The following is a 26919-nucleotide window of genomic DNA, read 5'->3' as shown; positions in this document are numbered from 1 at the left end:
CTCTTTTTCTCGTGTTTGACAGAATAGTGCTTCCATCAAAAATTATAGCAAGCTATGAAGTCATCACAGTCTGACCATATGCTCCAAATTTGATGTGCTGCTACCATTGTCAATGTTGCAATCACACTCGTGGCGACCATGCAGCCTCATCCTGCGAATGTTCCATGTATCTTGATGAGCGGGCCATCCAAGAGATCCCAATGAAGGAGGAAGTGCCTTACCCTGTTGCTTGCAAGCTATTGGCTAGTTGAAAGCCCTGCTTTTTACCATCTGTCACTTACAGTACCATTCTTGCTATGCCTCACTTAACAAAGGACTTGCGACCTCAAATTCAGGACTGCAGTTATAAAGTTACCCAGTGTCATGGTAGTATCCCCGTCTCCTCCCCCTTCACCTGTGCAACAAGTGACGATATGTTCACCTTGACAGCAAAATCACCTGCTACACAGCCAGAAAGGACAGAAAGAATACTCCCGCGAAGACTTCTTACATCCCTCCAGCCATCAAACATCTGAGTGTTCATCTACCAGTCGCAAAGGCTCTAAGAAATCAAAGACAAGTGGTCTTCTCCATTGCTGACTCGGAGATTCTTTCAACTGTGTTGCTGTGAATACCTTCTCCGAGCCAATCTCCATTTCACTGGTGCGCACCACCAATTGTTTTTCTGCCCTGGAATCTGCAGGCTAAACCCAGAGAAAGTGCCATCACCTCTGTAGCTCTGATGGAACAGAATCCTCCAGCGTCTGTGCCCTGTAGCAGTGAGTCTTGGGAAGCTGGCACTCAGCAGCTGCTTAGGTGACTACCCTATATTTTTTCCCTCCTCCTCTTTCCCCATCATGACTCTCCTCCAGTGGAACATTCGCTGCAATAGATCCAACAAGGAGGAATTATGCCTGCTCTTGGCATCAGTGTCCACTTGTGTTCGGCCTCCAGAAAACGTAATTGCATCCTCCCACCCACTTTGACCTCTAGCATTTATTTCCAGTCCAATTTGACCTTCTCCCTCCCACCCCTGGGGACAGCATTTCAAATTGCATCTCACTGAACTCCCAGCTGCAGGCTGTTGCAATTCGCATTTTCCTTCCTCACTTCACCTTTTCTGTTTGCAATGAGTACATCCCTTTGTCATTCGGCATCAACAGGGCAGATTTTCTCCAGCCTATTGGTCAACTCCTCCTCCCCTTTTTGCTGCTCGGTGATTTCAGTGCTCACCATCCCCTTTGGGGCTCTTCCAAAACCTGTTGGAGAGTTGTTCTCTTGCCTGACCTGCTCAATCGACTCAACCTCATCTGCCTTAAAACTGAAGTCCCCATGTTCCTTTCAGACTCCACACACACCTATTCACATTTGGACTTCTCATTCTGCACTCTCCAGCTTTCCCCTTGTTTGAAGTGGTCCATTCTCTCTTCCATGTTCTCAAGTGTCCATTTCCCATGTGCTATCCGTTTGCTGACTCAAACCCCACATACGTGAAACCCAGTTGCCAGCTTTCTACGGCTGACTAGAGGCTTTACTCCTCCCTGGCGACCTTCTGTGAACATTGTTTCCCCAGTTGTGATGACCAAGTAGAATACCATGCAAATATTATTCTTACCACCGTAGAATGTTCCATCCCTCTCACTTCATCTTTACCAAGCTGTTCCCCATCCCTTGGTGTATTGAGATGTGCTGTGATGCAATTCACGTGTGGAGATATTCTCTGTGCGATTTTAACTATCATCCTACAATGGTAAACAATATTCGTTATAAACAGATGCGTGTGCAGCGTTGTCACATTCTTAGGGATAGCGATAGAGCTAACTGGATTTCATTTACTTGTGCTTTTAACAGTTCCACTCCCCCTTCCATCACGTGCACCAACCAACTAATTTTATAAATTGAAACATCTACTCTGGGACAACTGCCCTGAGAATCTGCATTAGCATGCCACTCCTGTTAATGTTTACCTCATGTAACCTACATGCTACGGTGTATGATTGCCACCTGCTTTATGTCTCTGGTTTCCAGTCTTGGAGTGCCCTAACTGGCTTCCAACAGCATCAAGCAGTGTCAAACTGGAAAAGCTGTCAACACAGGACAAAGGACCTCTCTAATTTTGTGATGAGCTACTCTCTGCCAATTCTAAGTTGTTAGAGTCTCAGCTGATGTGTATTACTGTTATTAATTCTCATCCTGTATAGTGTGTACCTGTTGATCCAGTACACTGACCAGTTTTCATAGTTGGTAACTGGTTTTTATTCACCATTTGGTGAGTTAAATTGTTAATTGGGACAGACAGGCTGATTAGTAAGTAAATTGGGTTAAGAAAGTAGTAAAGAAATTGAAAGTGAAGAGTGAGAGCAGAAATGGGAATGCACAGTGTAGTCCATAAATTTCTAGACTGGTTTTTGCTATTTAGCTGACTGTTGAACTATGTAATTTGAACCCTTTCAAACACAAACAGCCATGTTGACAGGTGTCATTCCAGCAATTGTTAAAGTTTGTGGATGTCTCATATAATCTCTCTCTCTCTCTGTGTGTGTGTGTGTGTGTGTGTGTGTGTGTGTGTGTGTGTGTGTGTTTTATTTTGCTGATAATTATTTGAAGATACTTTTTTTTCTCCTAAGTTTTCAGACTTGTCTGTGAGGTTGGCATCACCTGATGAACTGCATTCTAAACCAGATGTCAGTGAACTTCAGTTTGGCAAACATTTTACTGATCATATGCTGAAGGTTGCATACCATGCATCATTGGGTGGATGGCAGAAACCAGAAATTACACCTATGGAGAATCTCGTATTACATCCAGCTGCTAAAGTTTTGCATTACGCCATCGAGGTTAGTACAATACTTAAGTTTGCTTATTTGTTACAAAATTTGTCATGTTGATCACAAAAAGTCTTCAAATGTTTACTGTGCTTACAAAATATTTGTAATGATTTCATTCCATAACAGTTATTATACATTGGTTTAGCAGCATTCAATATAATATTGCCACTGTCAACAGTACCTGCTTTAATGAATGTAAATTTTATTAAAAGTAAATAAAATGTAGGTATTATTTGCAAAATCACTGGCTTATACCCATTTACTTTTTACGATATTTTGAGGTGGGAGATGGGCATTTTTTCTTGTCCTTTTTTTTATCTGCTCCTTACTGATTGGATTTCCATTGCCCGTTGCATCCTGTAGATGCACCATGTCATGTCTGACATTTTGCTGATTTCCCTATATTTCTTCAGTTGCAGCAAAATTTTGAGGCTACAGATTATATCTCTTTCTTGCTTAGCCCTGTGAGTGAAATATTTATGGTGTTGATCTAATGAATTTGGTTTCCGCATGTGTTGTTGACGTTATATCTTTAACTACTTATTCTCATCTCACATCTTATGGAGTATTTCATACAACAGTAGTATACAGTAGTACAGTCACCACGGTCTTAATGCACACACGGAATACAAACAGTGTGCTAATAAATTGCAGGAAGGTGAATGCCTTCGTTAGTCTTAGATGACTCACTTGAGGATGATTGCAGATGCCCAGTTGAAATATTGTGCAGTGATGTTATTTATGTTGATTGCAAGTGCAAAACTTCATTGACTGTCCACTTCACTGGTAAAATTTTAAAATTCACGTCTCTCCTATTGCTGGAGCCTCTGAGAGTGAATATTGCGGTTCAGATGTTGAGTTTCATCTGGTATAATTCAGTGTATCTGATCCTTAGCTTTATATTTACAATTTGTTTTAGTCTTGAGGCTTGGCTGTAGATTGATTTTTGCTTATATAATTAGAACAAGAGAGATAGACAAGTGACGGACTACATAATTTGCAAGCTTTCTCATCTTTCATCCTGCCACATTTTGCTGAATGTACATTGCACCATGTGTCCACAAAGTCTGTCCACAGTGGCGTGCCTCGCATGCCATGCCTTGTGGGGAGAGTAAGGTTGGCAGCACATTCAAGTCTCACCTGTGTGTGTTCTGTGGACCTGCAGTGGTTGGGTATGGGTAGTTGTGTTGCATGTGTGTTGTAGCAGTTAGCTGTGCTATTGTCTAGATCTTATGTAAGCTGAGTTGCAGGAGGGAACTTTGTGGAGCATGTGAGGTGGCAATTTAGATTGCATTTTCCTGCTTTGAGATGTCCACATTGTGACATTGTACATTATTTAATTACAAATTCCAAATAACAGGTTCAGATCATGATGCACAACAAACTGGAAGGCACACAATTTGAACAGAATGGAAGCTTGGAGACGTTTTGGACATTGTGTGCAGAATTCAACAAAATCAGGAGCGTGAAGTCCATCTTATGACAGTACATAAGCCTGTAACAAAAGAACTGGGGATTTATCTGGATAGAATTACTGCTGTGCGACAATTTATTTGAATGTACCGTGAGAAATGAATAGCATATTGTGAATGGTTTCAGCGAGATAACTGAAATGGAATTAATGTTTTGGATCGCACCTTTTTCACTGATGAGGCTTGGTTTTACCTATCTGGCTATGTTAATACAAAAAATTCGTGAAGTTGGTCATCCAACAATACACACGTCTTCAGAGAAACACCATTGCTCACAGAAAAAATGTTGTGGATTGCCATAACAGGAGCATGAATTATAGGACTGATCTTTTTCAATACTACTGCCATTTACAATTTCTGTTGTTCCCAGATAATTTATCCATTTAGTGCCCTGATGACTGAAAATCAGATCAGTCATTCATTTTTCCATTGAGACAATGCTGCTGCCAGTTGCTACAGCTTTTAGATGAAATCTATGGAGATGGAAAGGTCTCTGTCTCCCATGCTCATCAGATCTGCCTCTGTTCAGCTATTTCCTTTGGGGTGTGGCTAAAACATTTGTGTATCAAAATAACCCAAAGACAACAGATGAACTAAAGACAGCGATAATTGATTACCTACATTCAATTACGTATGAAACATTAGTAAAGGTGTTCTCAAGTAAATGTAAACATGTTGAACTGTGCCTTCAAGAAACAGGAGTTGGTGAGGACAGTGTATTTAATTGTAATTAATGTAAGTAATTAACTTCTTTTAATAGTAGTAATGTTGAATCCCATCTCCCAACATAACTGCAGCCACTGTCAGTGAATCCCAGCCCCTAGGTTACAAAGTGACATGAATGTGCTGCTCATCTCACTTGCCCTGCAAGGTGAGACACATGGAGCTCACCACTGCAGAAAGACTTTGCGAATGCACTGTAGTAATTTTAGATGGTTATATAAAAGGGCAGGTGGGATGCAAAGCCTCCAAAACAGGCAATTTCAGCTTACATGCTCAACCACAAGAAGATGTGGGCAAACTTTGACACACAGGCAATCAGGGATATGCACCATAGCTGATACAACTGTTCTGTACTTTCTATCTTTCTTGTATTCCTGCCTTTCGTCTTTTCCTTTCTTGTTGGCTATCAGAAGAAGCTACAATTTACTCCTCCCCTCAATAAGATTTGGTAGAATTGTCTAGATCTAGAAATCTTAAGTCTTCTGCATTAAGGAAATGTGCATGTGAAAGTAGTTTGAGTCATCCAGTTTTAAATTAATTAATATCCTTAATGTAACACCACAGTTCTTACAACTTGAAAGCACTCTTTCTTCCAGGTCTTTGAAGGTATGAAGGCATATCGTGGAGTTGATGATAAAATTAGATTATTTAGACCAGATCTCAATATGCGTCGTATGAATGGTTCAGCAGCTCGTACAAGTTTACCAACATTTGATGGTGATGAATTGATCAGATGTTTGTGTCGTCTGATTCTTATAGACCAGGAGTGGGTTCCACACTCTGAGGCATCAAGTTTATATATCCGTCCAACAATTATAGGCATTGATGTAAGTAGCTATTCATACTTAAATAAAATATAAAATCTTTCGCCATCTTAATTGTTATGCCTTTGCTTATTTTTCTTTGTGTTTAGTGCAATAATAGGTTGAGTTGTTATGGCTTTCTGTCCAAAAACTGGTTTGCTGCAGCTCTCCATGGTAGTGTAACCTATATAAGTCCCTTCATCTGTGCATAATAACTGCAACCTATGTTCATTTTAATGTACTTACTGTATTCATGTGTAGGTCCTCCTCCACAATTTGTACTCCCCCTCCCCACCCCCTCATTCCGCGATTGCCAAATTGACTAATCTTTGGTGCTTTAGGATGTGTCCTATTAGCTGATCGTTTCTTTTAGTCAAGTTGTGCTGTAAATATCTTTTTTCCCCAACTTTGATTTGGTACCTTTGTTCTAGTTTGATCTACCCATCTAATCTTGTGTTCTTCCATAGCACCACACATTGAAAGCTTCTATTCTGTTCTTGTCTGAACTGCGTATTGTGTACGTTTCACTTCCATGCAATACTGACAAATACCCTCAGAAAACCTTCCTAACACTTAGATGTTAACAACTTCCTCTTTTTGTGAATGCTTTTCTTGCTATTGCTAGTCTGCATTTTATATTCTTTCTACTTCCTCCATTATTATTTATTTTTGTGACCAAATAATAAAACTTGTGTGCTACTCATAATTTAATTCTTACAACCTTGTTTCATTTAACTCGTCTACACTCCATTACCTTTATTGTACTTTACTTGCTGTTCATTTTATAACATCTTTCCGTCACCATCCATTCCATTCAACTGCTCTTTCTAGTCCTTTGTCATCTCTGATGTTGTCAGCAAATGTTGCAGTTTTTATTTCTTATCATGGAACTTTAATTCCATTTTTAAATTTTTGCTTCATATCCCTCACAGTTTGCTCAGTGTGCAAATTGCATAATTTAGGGATAGGCTACAACCCTGTGTCATTCATTTCTCAGCCACTGTTGTCCCTCTATATCCTTTGGCTCTTATAACTGCAATCTGGTTTCTGTGAAAATTCTGGATAAGCTTTTGCTCCTTGTATTATGTCTCTGCTACCTTCAGAATTTCAAAAAGTGCATCCATGTAAACCTTTTCAAATGCTATAAATTTAGGTTTATCTTTCTGCAGACTATCTTCTAAGATAAGTTTTAGGGGTCGGTATCATCTCGCGTGGTCTTAAATTTCACTGGAATCCTAACTGATGTTCCCTGGGGTTAGTTTCTACCAGTATTTTCAATTCTCTATTAATAATTTGTCAGTATTTTGCGATAGTGACTTATTGAACTCGTTCACTAACATTCACTCCTGTCACCACTTGATTTCTTTGTAAATGGAGTTGTTACAGTCTCTTTGAAGTGAAGTGAAGCAACTGTGAGTAAGAGCACATTGTGAATCCACTCTTCTCCAACTGTTGTCTGAGGGCTGACGTTAAGAATATTGGATGGACTGCTTTGGAGAATGTCACTGGCCTATCTTCATGGTGTAAATACGAAGTTCACATCTCAGGATTGTGACCGTAAATCAGTCTGACCTTACTTATTTGTCAGATTTTCCTTGTCCGAGAAGCAAAACATGATGGCGCTCATTTTAAATGTATCAGTCTTGTAGACTAAATTTTCACACTTTTATTCTTCAGTGCTTTTTGTATCCTAAAACCAATTACATGAATCAGTTAGGTATCTCCATTGTTACCGAGAACTTTACATTAGTGCATACTTCATTAATCATGCAGCCTAGCCATGCTTGTGTCCTCAGCCGGCTAACTTTTTCCACTGATGACTTTGAAGGTTTTTTGCCCGCTAACACTTCTTACAGATGTCTAGCTTTTGTCTTTACTGCCTCACACTCTCAACTGATTCGAATCTGAAACTGCCAAATCTGAGTGCACCCTTCAAATTGACATCCAAAACTGCCCACTGAAAGCTTTTCCCGAACCCTGTATGTGATTGCTAGACATCAGTTTGTGTGTGCACTGAAATTTTTGTTGAGTTTATGCAGCATAGTAACCCCTCTCTTTGTCAAAGCTCTGCTAAACAGAAACCTCAAGTATGCACGTGGTACTTCAGGTGCTATGTTCCGTATGGTAACAATCCATTTTTACAACATGTAAAACCTGCCCATTACCCATGAATGCCACATTCAGAACATTATCAAAATAATAGAAATAATAGATCACTTGAATTTTTGAATATGTGGTGCTAGCCTGTCCATCCTTTTTGTTTACAAGTAAACTTCATTTGTTTCGTTTGTAAAATATGAACGATACGTAACTCGGGGAGGGGGGGGGGGGGTGGAAAACAGTGGAATCATTTTGTAAAGACCTCCATGATTATGATGATGAAACTTTCAGCTAGTCATCACATATTTTATAAACAAACAATTACTATGTGTGCTTTTTGCTATTATTTCTCTCTTTGGTCACTGTGCCTCTGGTCAATGTACCAGAAAAGTAATGCTAGTCAAGTATCGAGTCAGGGCATGGAAATCAATAGTAATCTTTTTTACTTTCAAAATATTACATTTATCAATGAAACAATTAATACGAGAGAATGTTGTAAAAATAACAGTGTAAGAAAAATAATATCAGGTGTAGACTAGTTTTGACAAAAAATGTTATATGATTGATAGAAGACTGTTGTATTGTGCCAACTCTTCTGCCCTGCTTCGAAAAGCCAACAGAATTTTTTGTATTACAATGCTTCATGGTAATACTTATTTTCTGTATATTGCCAAATAAGTAACCTCTTGCAGAAAGACACACTACTCATATGTCTATAATGTTTGTAATAAAAATTCTAATTCCATTTTGTAATTTTTTGATGATAGCCTACACTGGGAGTTGCCACTTCAACATCTGCACTTTTGTATGCCATCATGTGCCCAGTGGGTAGCTATTTTGGTCCTGACAGTAAAGCAGTTTCGTTACTGGCTGACCCTAAATACACTCGTGCTTGGCCAGGTGGTGTTGGTGACAAGAAAGTAGGATCAAATTATGGTCCCACGCTGCAAGTTCAGGTTAGTTTCTTTACTGACATGAAATGATCAGAATTAATATTGTATTTTGTTTAAGTGTTTGACTGTCTTTCCTAATTTAAAGGCTAGTTATTATTAAACTTTTACAACTTGAGTCAGTGTAGACAGAAAACTATTTATTGTATGAGTACCCAATTTTGTAGGAATGATGTTCAGTCTGTGCACTGCAGGATTTGCATTGTTAGTAGTGTTAGTGTCATGATTTGCCATTAGGTGCCAGTAATGGTACAGCGACTTAAGGTTGAAACTCGAGCATCAGTGTGCATTACAGTTGCAGAAGTCAACATGCATCTGGACAAGATGAGCAGGGCTCTACTCATAAAGTTGTTTTATCAAAACAACAGCAATAATGCTGTTGCTCTTCAGAAGTGTTGCTGCGTTAAAGAAATATGAAGGAGTCCTCTTTTCCACACTGAGGTTGAAGAACATGATTTGGAAGTTCAAACTAATTGGCAGTTTGGGAATTGCTCCTGGGGGGGGGGGGGGGGGGGCTGATAGCAAATTGTGCCATAAATTATTGAAAAAGTTACTATTGCCATGGCTGAGAATGCTGGATGCAATTTGCGATCTTCAAGCAGTGCATGAGCTGAGTCTTGATAGCTGAAAGCTCCATAGTCCACTGTCCAAAAAGTGCTGTGAACAGTTGTGAAATGGTATCTCTAGTGCTATTCCAGGCTGTCGTGGATGCAGATGGTCATCACATTGTGCAGTGTGTGTAACTTGAAAGGTAAACATGTTACGCAACTAGAAACTGTTACCATCTCTTGTGGAAAATAAATGTGTTTCTTTCAATGATTTATTTTTCATGGGAGGTCCCTCTCTAGTAGTGAAATTTTAATTATTACAACCCTGTACATAAATCAATACATACAAGCTAAACTTTTTTAAAATTTTTCCTTCTGTTGTTCTGCTACTCGGCAAGTGTGAGGATTTAACGTAGTCTAAAGCATTTACCTAACACACTTATCTCACCACATAAGATGCAGATAGTTCATGCTATAGTTAATTTGTTTTGTGCTTGTAAATGTTTAAATGTTCCTGATCACATGCAAAGACTACATCTTTTCTTCCATTAATTAACATTTTTGTTATTGTTATTCATGTAATAATGGCAGGCTGTTTGCTGCCTCTACCTTTTGTGAGTCAGTTAAAAGCTATATATCTGCTTGTTAGTCTAGTACAGTAAAACGTACCATTTGCAAGTGTGAATGAGACTGCAAAAGAAAATAAAATTGAAAATTTACAAAATTTACTTACAGAATTTAAAGTAAAGTGTGTCCATGCTGTTCTCTTTAATTTTGATCATAACAAAAGAATTACTGGAACTACATAAGACATGCACTTACATAAGTAGCCACTTGACTGTGTAATTTTTAGTTACAGTCAGTTCCCTGAGATACTTCAGCAAATAAGCTGCCATTTTTTTTTTTCATACGTGGACCACCACCACCAAATGCAGGACATAGAACATTTGGAGTTGATATTTATTTCACAAAGAAGTAGCATGTAATAAGAATGGAACTAAGTGTTTTATATGCACCTGCTTAGTTGTGGCTCACATGTTGGTCAAAAACACTGCCATTGATACATGTGTGTAACTCCTACATAACTCTGTGTGTGTGTGTGTGTGTGTGTGTGTGTGTGTGTGTGTGTGTGTGTGTGCGCGCGCGCGCGGTCTGCGTTCTGCTTTCTCTTGCAAGGAAAGTGTATTTTATATATTGTTGTATATGGGTTACATAAAGTTTTATGAAGTGCAGCTAGATGGTTTTTATAATTTGGAATGCTATTTGTGCTCTAGGTGATGTAGTTTGTATAAAATACATAAACAGGCTGATATGGGCTGTCTCATCTCTAACAAAACTCTTTTTTGTATACTTTAGTGACAGAACTTACAAATGTACTAAAAAAGATATTTCAGTATTTTCAGTAATTACAAAGTTAATTTTCACGCATAAGCAGTAGATCCTATAGTGTTAACTCCCAACTACCATTTATTGAAACCATCTCATTGGTTTATTGAATTTCTGATTTCATCTTTTTTTATGCTGTTAGTTTAACTTTTCTGTTAAAGTGTTGTTACATTTCCAGGCAGAGGCAGCATCTCGTGGTATGCAGCAGGTTCTATGGTTGTATGGGGAAGAAGATTATGTAACAGAAGTAGGAACTATGAATGTGTTTATACTTCGCTTGAATGAAAATGGAGGTAATTAATTTTAAAAAAAAAGTATTATTTGAAATTTATGTCCAAGTAGTGATTGCGCTGCATTATCACCCATGCAGCAGATTCCAGTAATCAGGATAAAGATACAGTGAGCTGTTGTGTTAGCAAACGGATAATAAATAAAAGGAGTAATAAAATTGAAATTTGTTACCTGGCCGATGAAAATAAATTTAAATCTCTGGACACCAAATTCAAATCAGTTTTCTTGAAAAATAGAGAGTAAAAAGCAGCAGGTACTAGGATAGAGAACCATTCTCAGACTATACTTCTTGATCTTCATGGATTTTTTTTTTAAAAAGGAAAATTACCCTATTGAGATTCACTGTTACAATGGCAAGAATTTTGAGAATATTGCAATGTTGTTGACTGGACGATAATGCAAAAGACTTCAGTTTATGAGAATAGTACCTAGTTACATTCGAAGAAAATGTGTGAGGAATATGCTTGTACTCCTCAGTTACGGAACACGTTAAAAGTCCTTGAATGTAATTATTTCTAAAATGAGAAAATTGGCCTAGTTGGGGGATGTTAAACGTAGTTTAATTTCGTTACATAAAAAAATTCTGTAAGCTGATAACAGGTATTATTTAAAACAGTATGGGTGCTACCCAGTTTCTTTTTCAGGAAGGGGGAACATTCTGTTTTGCTCAGCTGAACCTGTGATTGGTAAGTGGGTATTTTCAAAGTTTTGAAAGTGCTAGGAATTGACCTGTTTCATTTATTCAGTTTTAGTGTCCCCATAAAAAGAATGAACTTGATGTGCAGGATATATGCAAGATTTCATAAGATTCCAGGGCTTGACAAATCATTGGTGGAATTAACTGATCAGTCAGATATTGACACAGACTATGTTGTTGGAGTGTACGGAACAGTAATTTTGCAACTGTGAACCAACTTTCAAACAACAGTAGATGCCAAGACAAGATTGTCTATGAGCAGCTGTGGCAAGGAACAATCCATACTTCTTGTTTGTTGCACATCAGAATGTGCTACAGAGTGCAGCTGTACTGAAATGAGCTTTGCAGAGAGCAAGAAGAAGGTGGTGGTGGTGGTGGTGGTGGTGGTGGTGGTGGTGGTGATAATGTGAGACAACAAAGCAAATACATTATGAGAAAAAGATAGTCACTTTAGACTACAAAATCAGGGCAATGTGGGATACAGTGAAAGAGTGGATTAGTAGAACCAGACATGAAGAGGAGCATATAGCATTAAGAATAAATGATTCATTGGTAACAGATGTGTTCAGAGTTGCAAAACTTGTTAACAAGTGTGTCATAACTATTACTGAAAGAATGAAGTTGTTAGGTTTAGTAGATGCTGCCATGGAATATATCAGGCCAGATATTACAAATAACTCCAGTAATATGAATATAACCCTGACTATACAACAGAAATAATGTCCAACATAAAATATTTAAAAATCTAAAAATTCTAGTGATTATCATAAAATATCAATAAAGTTGATTAAAGAGTGTTCTTTTTAGTTTAGCAGAGTATTAAGTTATTTATGTAACCAGTCATTTATTGCTGGACCATTTTCTGACTGGCTGAAATATGCTGTTATCAGGCATCCGTATAAGAAAGGAGATGTAGAAATACTGTCGAACTTCTGTCCAATTTCACTTTTGCCTGCAGTCTCAAATTTAAAAAAGATAGTATACAAACAGTTGCTTAACTGTCTAACATCAAGTAATAGATTGTCATAGACACTGTTTGGCTTTTAAAGGATTCCACTATTGAGAAGGGTATTTACACATAAAAGGAGAACATACTCAATTCATTATACAATAAATTACAAGCTAGCACAAGGAATATAGGTTGTGATGCAGATATGATGACATATGGAAGTTTGTGTCTGGCCGTGAGTCATGCAAGGATAACCAAAGTGGTTAAAGAGATTGCTGGTGTAAAGTGGGACATCCAGGTTTGAGTCCCAGTCTGGCACAAATTTTCGTTGTAATCATTCTCTTAAGCAGTCGATTGTTGTTCGTATTTGCAACTGTGAATGTATTTCATGTATTTCATCTAAAATGTTATGTTTTGGCAGAAAACAGTTTTCAAATAAGATAAGGACTTCATTAATAATGTTGTATTTTTCATTCAGGCAGTTTTTATTGAATACACCACTCCATTTTATGTCTTTGATAAGTTTCCTAAAATAATCAACTTTTGGCTTACTGACTATTCTCTTGAAGTCAGATTTTGTGTCTGGCTCAAAATTAACATTTAGCAAAAGGAACTGCATGTCAGCTTGAAAGGTCATTGACTACTAATTTTGTAAGACAATTTTGTTCATTAATCCTTTCTATAAAGATATTATCAGTGGCTTTTTTAGAACAATTAGCTACCCTAGTTGAAAAATTTACTGTAGGAATTAAGTTGAATGATAATATTACTGACTTATTGAAAGAATTGTTAAGAAAAATCTACATTAACATTTCCAGCAGGCACTGTTTCCTTGTTCTCTACTTTAAAAAAAAAATGAGTAGAGCTTAAAGATGGTTTATTACCAGATTGCAATTACCTGCAGGTGCACAGTATACACCCACTGTTATAAACAATTGATTATAAAATCCTGATTCCATTGCACATGCTTCCACACGCTGTTATAAGCAAAATTTATGAATGTCTAAGTTCTTAAATTTGTGACAATCCCTGATGAAAGTGGCAGCTCTTCCTTTCTCCATTTCTGCTCAGCAGAACTGTAACACTTAACACATCTGTACCAGTGGTCATATGGTGTTTAAAGGACAGATTGTGTCAACTGGGTTTGATGACTCTAATTAATCAATGCAGATATGCCATTCATTAATTTTACTTGTCTTTGAATATGTTGATGCAATAAAGACAGTTGGTGTTTCTCACTGACTAGAGTGCAGTTAGGTAGAAAGGTATAACTGGGAAACAATTGCTTGTTTTAGTGAAAGATATTTATAGAATTTGGCAATCCATATAAATTGGAGCAAACATCCAAAATTTTAGCACACAGCAGAACTGCTGAAATCTGTCTTGAGGATAAAATTACATGTAAGTATTAAAGCAAAGTACTACAAATAGGCATAGGGAGTTACAGAAAACTCTGAAAAAGAAAAGATATTATATTGAAAATGGTTACTGCCAAAAAGTTTCGGTCTGCATTTGTGATTGTTAAAATTTTTCCTCTTCCTCTTGCTCTGTTTAAGAATGGAAGAGGAAAAGCATCATTTAGTTGGTAATAGCTAACTTCTGCCTTTCTGTGATTAGCTCGTAGAAGGTAAGGAACAAATAAGGATTTTGTATGTTAGGGTTAGTTCTAATCAGTAGCATGAAATAGGAATAATTTCACTATAGTCAGATTGTAGATGTACACCAGAATCATTAATGGAAAAAAAAAAGAGTTTGTCGTTTTGGAAAACTGTTTATTTCAGTTTGCTGGGATAAGAGGAGGGACTGTTAATGTAAGAAGAGTGCCATCCAAAAAGTAAGGAACATGCACATACAGTCTGGACACTTGGGCTATGTCAGCCACTTATTGGTTTCTAGTGTTCAGTGGATAGTTGCTGTTATGTACATGAATTGTATTCCCCAAACTTCCATATGTTGTCTTTCCATTATACAGCTGATGGTTGTCCATATTCGCAACTGTGAATACATTTCATGTATTTCATAATGGCTGTAGTCACTGCAGTGCCTTTTCCTTCGGACATTCATGCATGTCCAAAGGAACATTGCATCATAATTCAGAATGACACAGGCACTGCAATATCATTGCTGCATGTGGTTGTAAGCTGAACATAGTCACGTGGTAAGTGCATAGATACTTATGACCACCGAGCGAGGTGGCGCAGTGGTTAGACACTGGACTCGCATTCGGGAGGACGACGGTTCAATCCCGCGTCCGGCCATCCTGATTTAGGTTTTCCGTGATTTCCCTAAATCACTCCAGGCAAATGCCGGGATGGTTCCTCTGAAAGGGCACGGCTGACTTCCTTCCCTAATCCGATGATACCGATGACCACGCTGTCTGGTCTCCTTCCCCAAACAACCAACCAACCAATACTTACGACCATAGCTGTGCTGATTACAAATCCTGTCGAGTGAGAAGTGTTGAGTTGTTGTTTGTTTTGCACAGACAAAAAATGTTAGACCCTGTAACATTCACTGCAGACTTGTTACCATATATGGCAAAGGTGTAACGACTGCAGGTAGTGTCAAAAACTGGTACAGGATGTTTAAGAATGGGAGAACTGATCTTCATTATGAAGAGATATCAGGGCGACCCTCTGTCATCACAGATTTGGTGGGACAGAAGGTGTATCACATCATTAGAGAGAATCAATGATTCACAATTAGCAACATGCATAAACAGTGTCAGGAAGTGCCTCACTCAATTTTATATGAAATTGTCACTTAGAACTTAGGGTACCACAAAATCTGTGCACAGTGGTTGTTGCACATGCTCACAGATGACTAGAAAGCTGCGAGAATGGGTGCTGCATTAGCATTCTTGGAGAATTACAAAAGGGATGGCAGTACAATGATTGGCGAAATTGTTACAGGAGGTGAAACTTGGGTTTCTCATAACACCCCCACTATGAAGCAACAGTCTGTGGAGTGGCACCATCTTCAGTCACCACTGAAGTCACTAAGTTCAAAGAAACTGCATCAACTCAAAAACTGATGGCTTTTGTATTCTAGGAGAGTGAAGAGGTCCTACTCATTGATATCATGCCCCACAGCACATCGATCGATAGTCGTGCATACTGTGCTATCCTTGAGCATCTTCATCGGGGCACTCAGAACTGCTGAAGAGACAAGCTCTCGCCTGAAACTGTTCTGTTGCATGTCTGCATTGGTGCATGAGGAATTCCAGTGGGACACCACTGAGCATCTTCCCTACGTCTGGACTTTGTACCATCAGGCTTTTTCCTGTTCCTGTTAAGGAGCACCTTGCTGGTAAACACTTAGCAAATGATGCTGTTATGACCTAGTATGACATAGTATGATGTTGATCTACACAAGCTGTTACCAAAGTAGGACAAGTTCCTTAATGTCCAAGGCAGCTATGTCGAAAATAGACAAAATATGTGCCAAAATATATTTCTGTGTTATTATTATGGAATATCTTGGTATGGCAGAATGTTCTTTACTTTCTGGATGGCCCTCGTATATACTGCACTCCATGTTAAAAATATGTGGTAAATTATAGTAGTGTACACTGCATAAGATGCAAAAAATGTAACTTTAACAGTATTTGATTTTAATGCACTTATTTGTTTTCCATACAGAAAAGGAACTTGTAACTCCACCACTAGATGGTCTTATACTGCCCGGTGTCACACGGTACTCCATTATAGACTTGTGTAAGCAGTGGCCGGAGTTTAAAGTACTTCAGGAAAGATTCACTATGGGTGACCTTATTAAGCTTCTCAGTGAAAACAGAGTAAGTACTTTTGTATTAATTTTCCTTGTAATTATCTATGGTCCAAAATACTGGAACACATGAGGCAATACTGACCCTATGACTTATCTTAGAAGATAGATTAAGGAAAGCCAAACCTACATTTCTAGCATTTGTAGACTTAGAGAAAGCTTTTGACAATGTTAAGTGGTATACTCTCTTTCAAATTCTGAAGATGGCAGGGGTAAAATACAGGGAGTGGAAGGCTATTTAAAATTTGTACAGAAACCAGAAGGCAGTTATAAGGGTTGAGGGACATGAAAGGGAAGCAGTGGTTGAGAAGGGAGTGGGACATGAAAGGGAAGCAGTGGTTGAGAAGGTAGTGGGACAGGGTTGTATCTTTTCCCCAATGTTATTCAATGTGTATATTGAGCAAGCAATAAAGCAAACAAAAGAAAAATTTGGAGTAGGTATTAAAATACATGGAGAAGAAATAAAAACTTTGAGGTTCGCCGATGACATTGTAATTCTGTCAGAGACATCAAAGGCCCTGGAAGAGCAGTTGAACGGAATTGACAGTGTCTTGAAAGGAGGGTATAAGATGAACATCAACAAAAGGAAAACAAGGATGAGGGAATGTGGTCACTTTAAGTCAGGCAATACTGATGGAATTAGATTAGGAAATGAGACACGTAAAGTAGTAAAGAAGTTTTGCTATTTGGGGAGCAAAATAACTGATGATGGTCAAATAGAGAGGCTATAAAATGTAGACTGGCAATGGCAAGGAAAGAGTCTCAGAGAAATTTGTTAACATAGAATATATATTTAAGTGTCAGGAAGTCGTTTCTGAAAGTGTTTGTATGGAGTGTAGCCATGTATGGAAGTGAAACACGGACAATAAATAGTTTGGACAAGAAGAGAATAGAAGCTTTTGAAATGTGGTACTACAGGAGAATGCTGAAGGTTAGGTGGGTAGATCACATAACTAATGAGGATGTATTGGTTAGAATTGGGGAGAAGAGAAATTTGTGGCACAACTTGACTAAAAGAAGGTTGGTATGACATTTTCGGAGGCATCAAGGGATCACCAATTTAGTATTGGACGGCAGCATGCAGGGTAAAAATCATAGAGGGAGACTAAGAGATGAATACACTGGGAAGTTTCAGAAGGATGTAGGTTGCAGTAGGTACTGGGGGATGAAGCAGCTTGCACAGGATAGAGTAACATGGAGAGCTGCATCAAACAAGTGTCTGGACTGAAGACTACAACAACAACAACATCTTTGGCCCAGAATTATTTGGTTTAAGGAGGGTTTTATATGGATAATCTCTCCCAAATTTCACAGTATGATAATACGTGAAAATACTGTTGATAACTGATTTTACAGCAGACTGATATTGTAAGCAGTTTATCCTACCTCCAAATTTTGTGCCTTTGTAACAGAGGGACTAAAAAGAGAAACAAAAAAGTCTAATCAAGATCATCTGATAATCTAAAACATATAACTCCCAATGGTCATAAAACAGTTATAAGTTATGACTCACATGTGAAGAATTAGTTTTTCACCACAGTGGAGCACACAGATCCATGTCTCCATGATTTTAAACTGATGTTATTGACAGTAATAAAAGAATAATAGAAGGGTGCCTTATCTTTTAATAGCCAAACCAATTGACAGCTGCTCTTCATCACCAAGTATAAACATCCATTCCCCTGTTAAATATGTCATTAAAGACAGTTATGTGCTATCATATGAACAGTTAAAAGGTAAGAATTCCATAAATTTTATAACCCAGGTGCTTCATCATTTTTCTCTCAATAAAGGATGTTCTATGGGGCTTTGTTGCAAATGACACAAAGGATAACTTGTCAAAAATCTCATCCTATCTGTAGCTTTTTTAAAATAATAGAACCCGAGTTAAATGCATTTTAGCACTTTGTCAGTGAATGGTGTCCAGAATGGGAGTGTACCTATCAGTTACATTGACAAAGTAAAACTGTATGCTAGACTGGCACTTCAACCCATATATCTGCCTGTCGTGAGCATTGCACTACCGGTTATTCTTCCCAAGCATAGTTCCTTGACTGATTCAAAGCTTTGACTTGACGTGAGCTCTTCCTTTATTGGTCAGAATATTACTGAAAAAGAGGAGCAACTTGTCATATGTTAATTTACTAACTGAAATCAGCATCACATACCTGAAAGATTTCATAAACTATTTTTTTGAATCAGCCCTGCATCATATGACAAATTAATAATGTTGACACATAATAAAGTAGAGAGAAAAATATGTTAATGAGGGATCAGTTGCTGTCAGTGAGAGATTAGGAGTAACTTTCAGATATCTGGTGATAAGCAGGTCATTTGATTGTTTGAAGTTTAATTCTTTTAATTCTGTAAGATCAGCAAACACAGTTTGTAAAATTGTTTGGAAACCTGTGAAGCAGTTACATCTGCCTGCAAGGATATGTTCAAGCAATAAACATAAAACATTTTTTATGTTTTGTGATAATTTGATGAAATTAACATGCATTTCGCAGGTGTCTTACTAGTCATTGCTGATGTATGACATATTTTTCGAAGTGGAAGCTGTTTTCCCAAACTGCTACGTAATTCACCACCCTATACTACATTATCAGGTTAATAAGAGTGTCATAGGGAATCCTCCATTGACCATCCTAAAGTGGAATGTACAAAGATTACCCTTGCATAGGCCTATTGAAATTGTTTTGTGTTAAAAGACTACTTGAAAAATTAAATCTCAGGTGTGGTAAGCACAAAGGTGAATTGAAAACATAAACAGTCCACACTATTTTCGTGTGACTGGTTCATGCAGCTCTGTCATATCTCAGTGGAGAATATTAATCAAGAGCATTATGAATTGAACAGAACAGTATAGGATACAACTGGTAGGGAAAATATTTATACAGTGAAGATGAAATACACACTTCTATAGACATGTAACATGCAAATAACTGATTTTTAATCACTCACTTAATGAGGAGATGATCTTTGCTACTTCGTCAATTACAATTGTGCTACCAATAGCACAGTGAAGCTGGTAGGGCAAATGATCAGTCAAGATTTCACCTGGTTTTTAAAATCTCTGTTTGAGGAAGTGATACAGATGCAAGAATGCAGTTTCCAGGGTCATCTTCCCATCTCATTATGATAATTATTTCTTTTCACAAAATAATCTTTCAACTGCATTGAGAAAGAGTGGTTTTCCTCAGAGACCTGTTTCATGTCTGATTTCCCTTATTCTAAATCACTATCATCAGTTTCATATTAAGTTCTTTCTCTTTTTGACCTTCCATTGTGGCTTCATCACATGACATGGGTTGCCCCTCTCTATAATTCTGTAATGATCGTTTTAATACAATATGTGAATATAACCCATGAACCACGGATCTTGCTGAGTTGGGGTGGCTTGCATGTCTCAATAATACATATAATTGTACCATACATGCAATGACAATAGATAGGTACTTGGGTAGAGGCTATGATTTCTGAAGAGGGACAGCAGCCTTTTCAGTAGTTACAAGGTAACAGCCTGGATGATTGACTGATCTGGTATTGTAACATCAGCCAACATGGCCTTGCTTTGCTGATACTGTGAACAGATGAAAGAAAGGGGAATCATAGGCATTATTTTTCTTGAGAGCATGCAGTTCTACTGTGTAGTTAAATCATGGTAGCATCCATTTAGGTAAATTATTCCAGTTGTAAAATAATCACCATTCAGATCTCCGTGTGGGGTCTACCCAGGAGGATATTGTCATCAGGAAAAACAAAACTGGTACTCTAAGAGGTGGCACATGGAGTGTTAGATACCTTAAGTACGGTAAGTAGGCTAGAGTGCTTAAAAAGGGAAATGGATAGGTGGAAGTTAGATATACTGGAAATCATGAAGTGTGGTGGTATGGCTAGGTGAGTACAGGGTTATAAATACAAAATCAGTTATCAGTAATGCAGGAATAGGTATCTGAAAAATGGTAATGTGAGTAAGTTACTGTGAACAGCATAGCGAATGCATTATCATAGCCAAGATAAACTCGAAGCAAACACTTATTACACTAGTAGAAGTTTGTATGCCAACTAGCTCTGAAGAGAGTGAAAGAATGTATCATAAGATAAAAGAAATTATTCAGATAGTTAATAGTGATTAAAATTTGTGATGGAGCATTGGAATTCAATAGTAAGAAAAGGAAAAGAGGGAAAAAAATGGTAGGAGAACATGGACTGGAGGAGAATGAAAGAGGAAGCCACCTGGTAGAGTTTTGTGCGGAGCATAATTTAATCATTGCTAATACTTGGTTTAAGAGTAGTGAAAGAAGGGTGTGTGTGTATATATGGAAGAGACCTGGAAACACACAGAAGTTACAAATATATTACATAATGGTAAGACAGAGATTCTAAAATCCAATTTTAAACTGAAAACTATTGTCAGGGTCAGATGTGGACTGAAGCTATAATTCATGCGTTTTGAACTGTGGCTTAAAACTGAAGGAAATGCAGAAATATGGGATATTAATAACATGGAACCTGAATAAGTTGAAAGAATCAAAAGTTGTAGAGAATATTTGCCTGTATTGTAGATTTTTACAGAAGTGAAACCTGGTTGATAAGCAGTTTAGACAAGAAGAATGGTCTTTGAAATGTTGTGCTGGATAAGAATGCTGAAGATTCGATGGGCAGATCGTGGAAGTAATGGAGAGGTACTGAATCAAACTGGAGAAAATATAAATTTATGGCACAATTTGACTAAACAAAGGGGTCAGGTGATAGGACACATCCTGAGGCATGAAGGAACCATCAGTTTGGTAATGGAGGGAAGTGTGGGGGATAAAAATGGTTGATAGAAACTAAGCAGGTTTAAATGGATGTAAGTTGCAGTATTTTGAGATACAAAGTATTGCACAGAATAGGGTAATGTGGAAAGCTGCATCAAACCAGTCTCTAGACAGAAGATAACAGCAGCAGCATGTGAATATTATGGTTTGGTTGTGAAGAGGCTAATTTTCATAACTGTCTGAAATTTTCATGTTACTTTGGTTTCATTGTAAGAGAAGAATTCAATGAGACTTTTTAGATGAAAGTTTCGAGTGCAGTTCACAGTGATGAAATAAATTCCCCATATGTGCATTCCAAACCAGGCCTGACCATTTACAATCCACTGATAAATCTTGTGATGTGATAAATTGTAAGATCCAACTTTATCTGCAGTTGCCTACATCTAACACTTAATCATTTGTTATGCTTTTAGTTCTTAAGCTACAGTGGTTTAGCGTTTGTGCAAAATAGTCTTGTAAGACTAGCTGTGTTAGTAAGAAGGTTGCTTGTTAGCTTTAGTGGATAGAAACTTCTTGGCAGATTAAAACTCTGTGCTGGACTGAGACTCAAACTCGTGCCTTACTGACTGAGCTACGTAAGGAGAATGTATGTCGTGTGCTCACAACTTCACTTCTGTCAATATCTTGTCTCTTTCCTTCCAGAATTTACAGAATCTCTCCTGTGAAAATGTTTCACAGGAAAGCTTTTGTGAAGTTTGGAAGGTAGGAGATGATGTACTGGAGGAGTTACAGCTGTGAGGACAGGTCGTGAATCATGCTTGGGTTGATCAGTCAGTAGAGCACCTGCCGTGAAAGGCGATGGTCCTGAGTTCAAGTCTCAGTCCGGACAGAGTTTTAATCTACCAGGAAGTTTCATATCAGTACACACTCTGCTGCAGAGTGAAAGTTTCACCAGGAGAAGAGAGACTAGTTTATAATAAAGTTTTAAGCCTGTATTTCCTTCTTTTTCAGTTAAAGGAAATCTGTTATCCAAACCTCTCTTATCTTTTTGACATATTTTACTACACGATAACTGGAGTAAAAATATGTCTGCAGTGTCCATTCAGTTTACTGTCTTGTTTTTTGTTTAATGGACATGCTACATGGAAGTGAAGTCTGTTTAGATATTAAATTGCTACATCTGTAAGAAAATTCTAAACATGTTAGACTAATGGAAGAGGAATGCCTAACCTTACAGTTTTTTCTGTTATTCAGTTATTAAATACACCTGATGTAGTTGCTTTCTCTTAATGCATGCTGTTGCAACAGATACTAAACACAGATTGTTGTAAAATAATTCATATAATTCATATTATTAACAGACACCTTTTTTCTAATTTTGTATCTGTATTCAACTGTTGCAGTTGTTGGAAATGTTCGGTGCCGGAACTGCGTGTGTAGTTAGTCCGATAGGCTCAATCCTGTACAAAGATGTGTTGCACAAAATTCCAACTGTTGAATGGGAAGACCCTCTGTATGCTCGTTTACTTAAAACTCTACTGGACATTCAGTATGGAAGAGTAGACCATCCTTGGGGTGTTTGTATTGATCAGTACTGCTGATAGTGGTCATTGCCAGTATGTTTTACTGGTGTGTTTGTTTTCTAAAGACTTACGAAGTAACTTATAAAAATCACTGTACAAATTTCTAATGATGTGTGCAGCTTTTGCAGTGTGAAAAGACTGACTGTGTTTTGTAAGAAAGTGTTGTAAGTTGTGTGTTGAACTCTATCTCAGTGCTTCGGTTTTCAGTTTAATTGTAATCACGTGAGAAAGTGTGGCTGAATGTAGATGGTTTTCTAGGGCTTATTTTTGTATTGTGTGAGAAATACCTCCTGTTGTGTTTAACAACAAACTATTGTATCTTGGACTGTAAATTTGGTGAGAGACTTGGGTGTTTCCTAAGTAATGAAAGAATGTCTGTTGTGGCAGGGAGTTTTTAAGAGTCTATGTTGTATTTTTTATTTTTGTGTCATTGCTTTGTATGTTCAGATGATCATGTTATTTATTTATTTTGAACACATTTTAATGTTACTGCTGTGAAAACAATGTAGATGTAAAGTTTTACTATCTTGAATATCACATAGTGATTGCATGTTTTGAATAAGACATTGCTATAGATGCATGTAGCATACATAAAGTAAGAAAAGAAAATGTGGTGTATGTATTGTGATGCTGTTATTTTGGCCTCTTATGAAGCGTATGTAGTAGAATACCACTGAATGAAGGTATGTGAATTACTATGAAGCCCTTTGAGACATATTGCAGTGCATCCAATTAATATGTCTTAATTGCACCAAATGGAAAGGAAGAAGGAAGGGAGAAAAAAATTCTTTCATCCTTTGACATAATCATAATATTCATGTTGTTCAGGTTAATATCAGTTTCCTTATGTTTTCATAAGAAGATGTAATGATTGTTCCATTTTCTTGTTTTATTTTAATGAGAGCTTATACAAGCTAATTTTGTCCATTGGACACAGTGGAAACCATGTGACATTTATTTATTTTATCATAAAATTTAAAAATTTTCACCCTGAGTACAACTTGATCGAATCTACAGAGACTGAATAACTACTTCAAAAAATTGCTTATCTTCTGCCCAAACTAGTTGCTTGGGATATGAATTATTTTCATTTATATCTGTATGCCAGATGACAAGAAAATGATTTTGAATTACTCCATTTGTGGTACAAAATGTATCTCAGTGATTTTTATTGTGTGCTATGATTTGAAGGCACATGACAAAGTTCTAGTTTAGTGTGTTGTGCTAATGCATAGAATGCAGGGTATATTATATGTACAGTATTTTGTGTATATTAGGGTACTTAAAATTAGATACATCCAGACATTTATTAATTTTCCTTGAAACAAAGCCTCACAGTGTAAGATTTTTTCAGCAGATTTGCATTAGAGAATGCAGTCATTTGTCATTAGGAAAGTACAGTAATCCTGCAAATATAGTTCAGTAACAAATTTTATGTAGTGTACGGTTTTGCAGTTTCTTCTCTCATAAGAAACCCAGTTTGTTCCTATGTGCGATCTAAAGAGAGGAAAGAGGACTTTTTTTTTATAAATTTACACAATGAGTGCTTTTAACTCAACATGTGGGCTCAGAATAGATAATTTTAAATTTAGTTACCTATGTACCAGTGCAATCAATAATTTCTCACATGTAAAACTTAAAAGCAACTGTACTTTTGCAAGAAATTCTGTTTTTAGTTTATAAAATGCAAGTAGTTTATTTTAGCCAATGTCCAACTGAACAATTCTACTGTAACAGTACTGCAAGAAGGTATTTATGTTGAAATTAGTTTTGCTGTTATTACTTTCCATTTCATACAAATTCAGGAATTACAGTGGTACAGAATAGTTTTGTGTGTTTTAATATTCACCATTTATAAAATGGATTGATAAGGATGTGCCATTTTAGATAGCGTATTTTATTTTTGTATTATGTTGTTTCTTCCTGAATTTCCCACCTGATTTGTAGAATGTGCAGATGCTCAGAAGCAGGTATAAAATAAAATATGGTGCATTAATGTTTTCCATGGTGGCTGTAGGTATATTTTGTTAAAAACCAAACTCGTGCTCATAATGTTATCAGTGCTGTGTCATACATGTGGTTTTTATGAAGCATGTAAGCAATCTAATCTCGCACTGTGTGTGTGTATGTGTGTGTGTGTGTGTGTGTGTGTGTTTTCAGATAAAAACATGTGCTTGGTTGGTCTTACATAAAACATTAAAACTGTAATCATTGGCATTCTCTATAATGCAAGAAAATGAGATGGTTAGTTGCTCACGTGTTTCTTTATTCCCCCTGTTTTCATAAATGCTAGAGTATTTAAGAAAATTCATTTGTGCTGTTCTGTTACACTGTTAAAATAGATTTACTATTTTCCAAAGTGTATTAAACTACCCTCACGTACGTTAGCAGTACGTAAACTCGTTATTATAATAAAAACATTAGAAATGAATGCCAACAAAATTAAATGATTCCTCAAAAGAAGAGACTGTTTCGTTAAAGCAAATTTATTCTGCTGTGTTGTCAGAAAAACTGTGTTCTCAGGGACTGTCGACAATATAACTGTGATACCTTCCTGCTGATATATTTAATCACTATCATGTCAGCTTCCATTAGTTTGAGAAGATATTTATTTTTTGTAATATGCATTCAGAGAGTTGCTGAATTTCTCTCTTTTTATCATGAGAACCATGACTGTAGAGTAAAACAGTTCCAGTACATGAAGAATGACTAAATTATACTACTTATATTTTTGTAATAGTATTGTTATACATTTTTGATTCCACTACTGTTGATAAAATATGCTCAACTGTTCGCATTTGTTTTTATCTCTAATACTCATTTCTGCTGTCCTTTCCTTTATTTTCACCTCACTATAAAATTCTGGAAATAGTGCACAGTGACTTATGTTATACTTCAGCGTGCTAATTGTTAAAAGGCATTATGGTATTTGTGAATTAATGTGTCAGCAGCAGAATAATTGTAACTCCGCAGAGTTCAAACTCTTTCAGTTCTATATTATAATTGAAGGTATTGTTTGACAATGATAGGGATGTATGAATTTCCGAGAGAGAAATTTTAGGCTGTTTTAGAGTAGTCAGACTTGTAGTATGAGAGATGGTTACCACACTGCACAGAAGAGAAATTGCGAGTGACTGACACGCACAAAGAATAGACCAACAAACGTTGTGCTATTCATTTGTTATGAATCCAGCATTAACTTGGATGTGAAACTGAAAATAACATTTATTATTATTATTATTATTATTATTATTATTATTATTATGAGAACTGTAGAATGTGATCACCATCAAACACATGAGAACAAGCAACCACTCACCTACAGTTTGGATGTGAATGGCTCAATGCGACACTCACATATAAGATATTTGTTGCTGTTTTAGATGTCTGTGAAAGCAAATGGTGACAAGTGGATTTATAGGACAGATCTTGTATATGCTATGGGTCATCCACAAGGAATAATTTGTGGGGTGTCAGGTTAGAAGCAACAGTAGTGTAATGATGGACAGTCGTGGTTATTACCTTCATAAACATTTCCATACACAAATATGTTTGATTAATAGAAATCAAACACTGTGATGTAGTGCTACTCCCCATACAGAGGAGTTGTGCAGCAGACAGGCCCATTCAAAGTAGTATCTGGACAAGCATGTATAACACACACACACACACACACACACACACACACACGCAAAAAGTCCCTCACTCACACTCTCACTGATATATGCGCAGTTTGCACAGAGTTTTCACATTGGAAGGGCTCTGCTCAATAGCTTGTAAGATCTAAAGGCAGCTGTCCACTAGCAAGTAACTTCTGCAAGTCTATGCTGAGGTGTTTAACGTAGAACAGAAATTTGGGCTAGTTTACCTCTACAGGTCACTTGGGAACTTAATTTCAGCAACTTGCTGCAAGTATTTGTAGAAGTGTTTCCACTAGAGATGCTCTCTGAGCAAGTGGATGTTTATAGTGGCATGCTAAAAACCAGTGCAGCTGCCATCGTTGCTGTGTTATTATTATTATTATTATTATTATTATTATTATTATTATTATTCAAGAAAAC

The 26919-nt window shown here is 37.1% G+C and overlaps 1 protein-coding gene across 4 annotated transcripts in view; it reads left to right on the top strand.

Annotated features, from left to right (window-relative positions):
* The window catches only part of LOC126094842 (branched-chain-amino-acid aminotransferase, cytosolic), a 33827-nt gene extending 8176 nt beyond the window's left edge, over positions 1–25651 (top strand). For all 4 annotated transcript variants that reach the window (XM_049909443.1, XM_049909442.1, XM_049909444.1 and 1 more), the window contains 6 exons: positions 2607–2816; positions 5599–5829; positions 8673–8861; positions 10968–11082; positions 16368–16522; positions 22679–25651. In XM_049909443.1, coding sequence (XP_049765400.1) covers positions 2703–2816; positions 5599–5829; positions 8673–8861; positions 10968–11082; positions 16368–16522; positions 22679–22876 — 1002 coding nt within the window. In that variant the 5' untranslated portion in view covers positions 2607–2702 and the 3' untranslated portion in view covers positions 22877–25651. The remainder of the gene's footprint in view (positions 1–2606; positions 2817–5598; positions 5830–8672; positions 8862–10967; positions 11083–16367; positions 16523–22678) is intronic.
* Positions 25652–26919: the final 1268 nt, after the last annotated feature.

The sequence above is a fragment of the Schistocerca cancellata genome, chromosome 8, assembly GCF_023864275.1.
Source record: "Schistocerca cancellata isolate TAMUIC-IGC-003103 chromosome 8, iqSchCanc2.1, whole genome shotgun sequence".
Classification (NCBI taxonomy): domain Eukaryota; kingdom Metazoa; phylum Arthropoda; class Insecta; order Orthoptera; family Acrididae; genus Schistocerca; species Schistocerca cancellata.
Note: the sequence above shows the minus strand (reverse complement) of the source record. Positions and strands in the feature narration are given on the sequence as shown.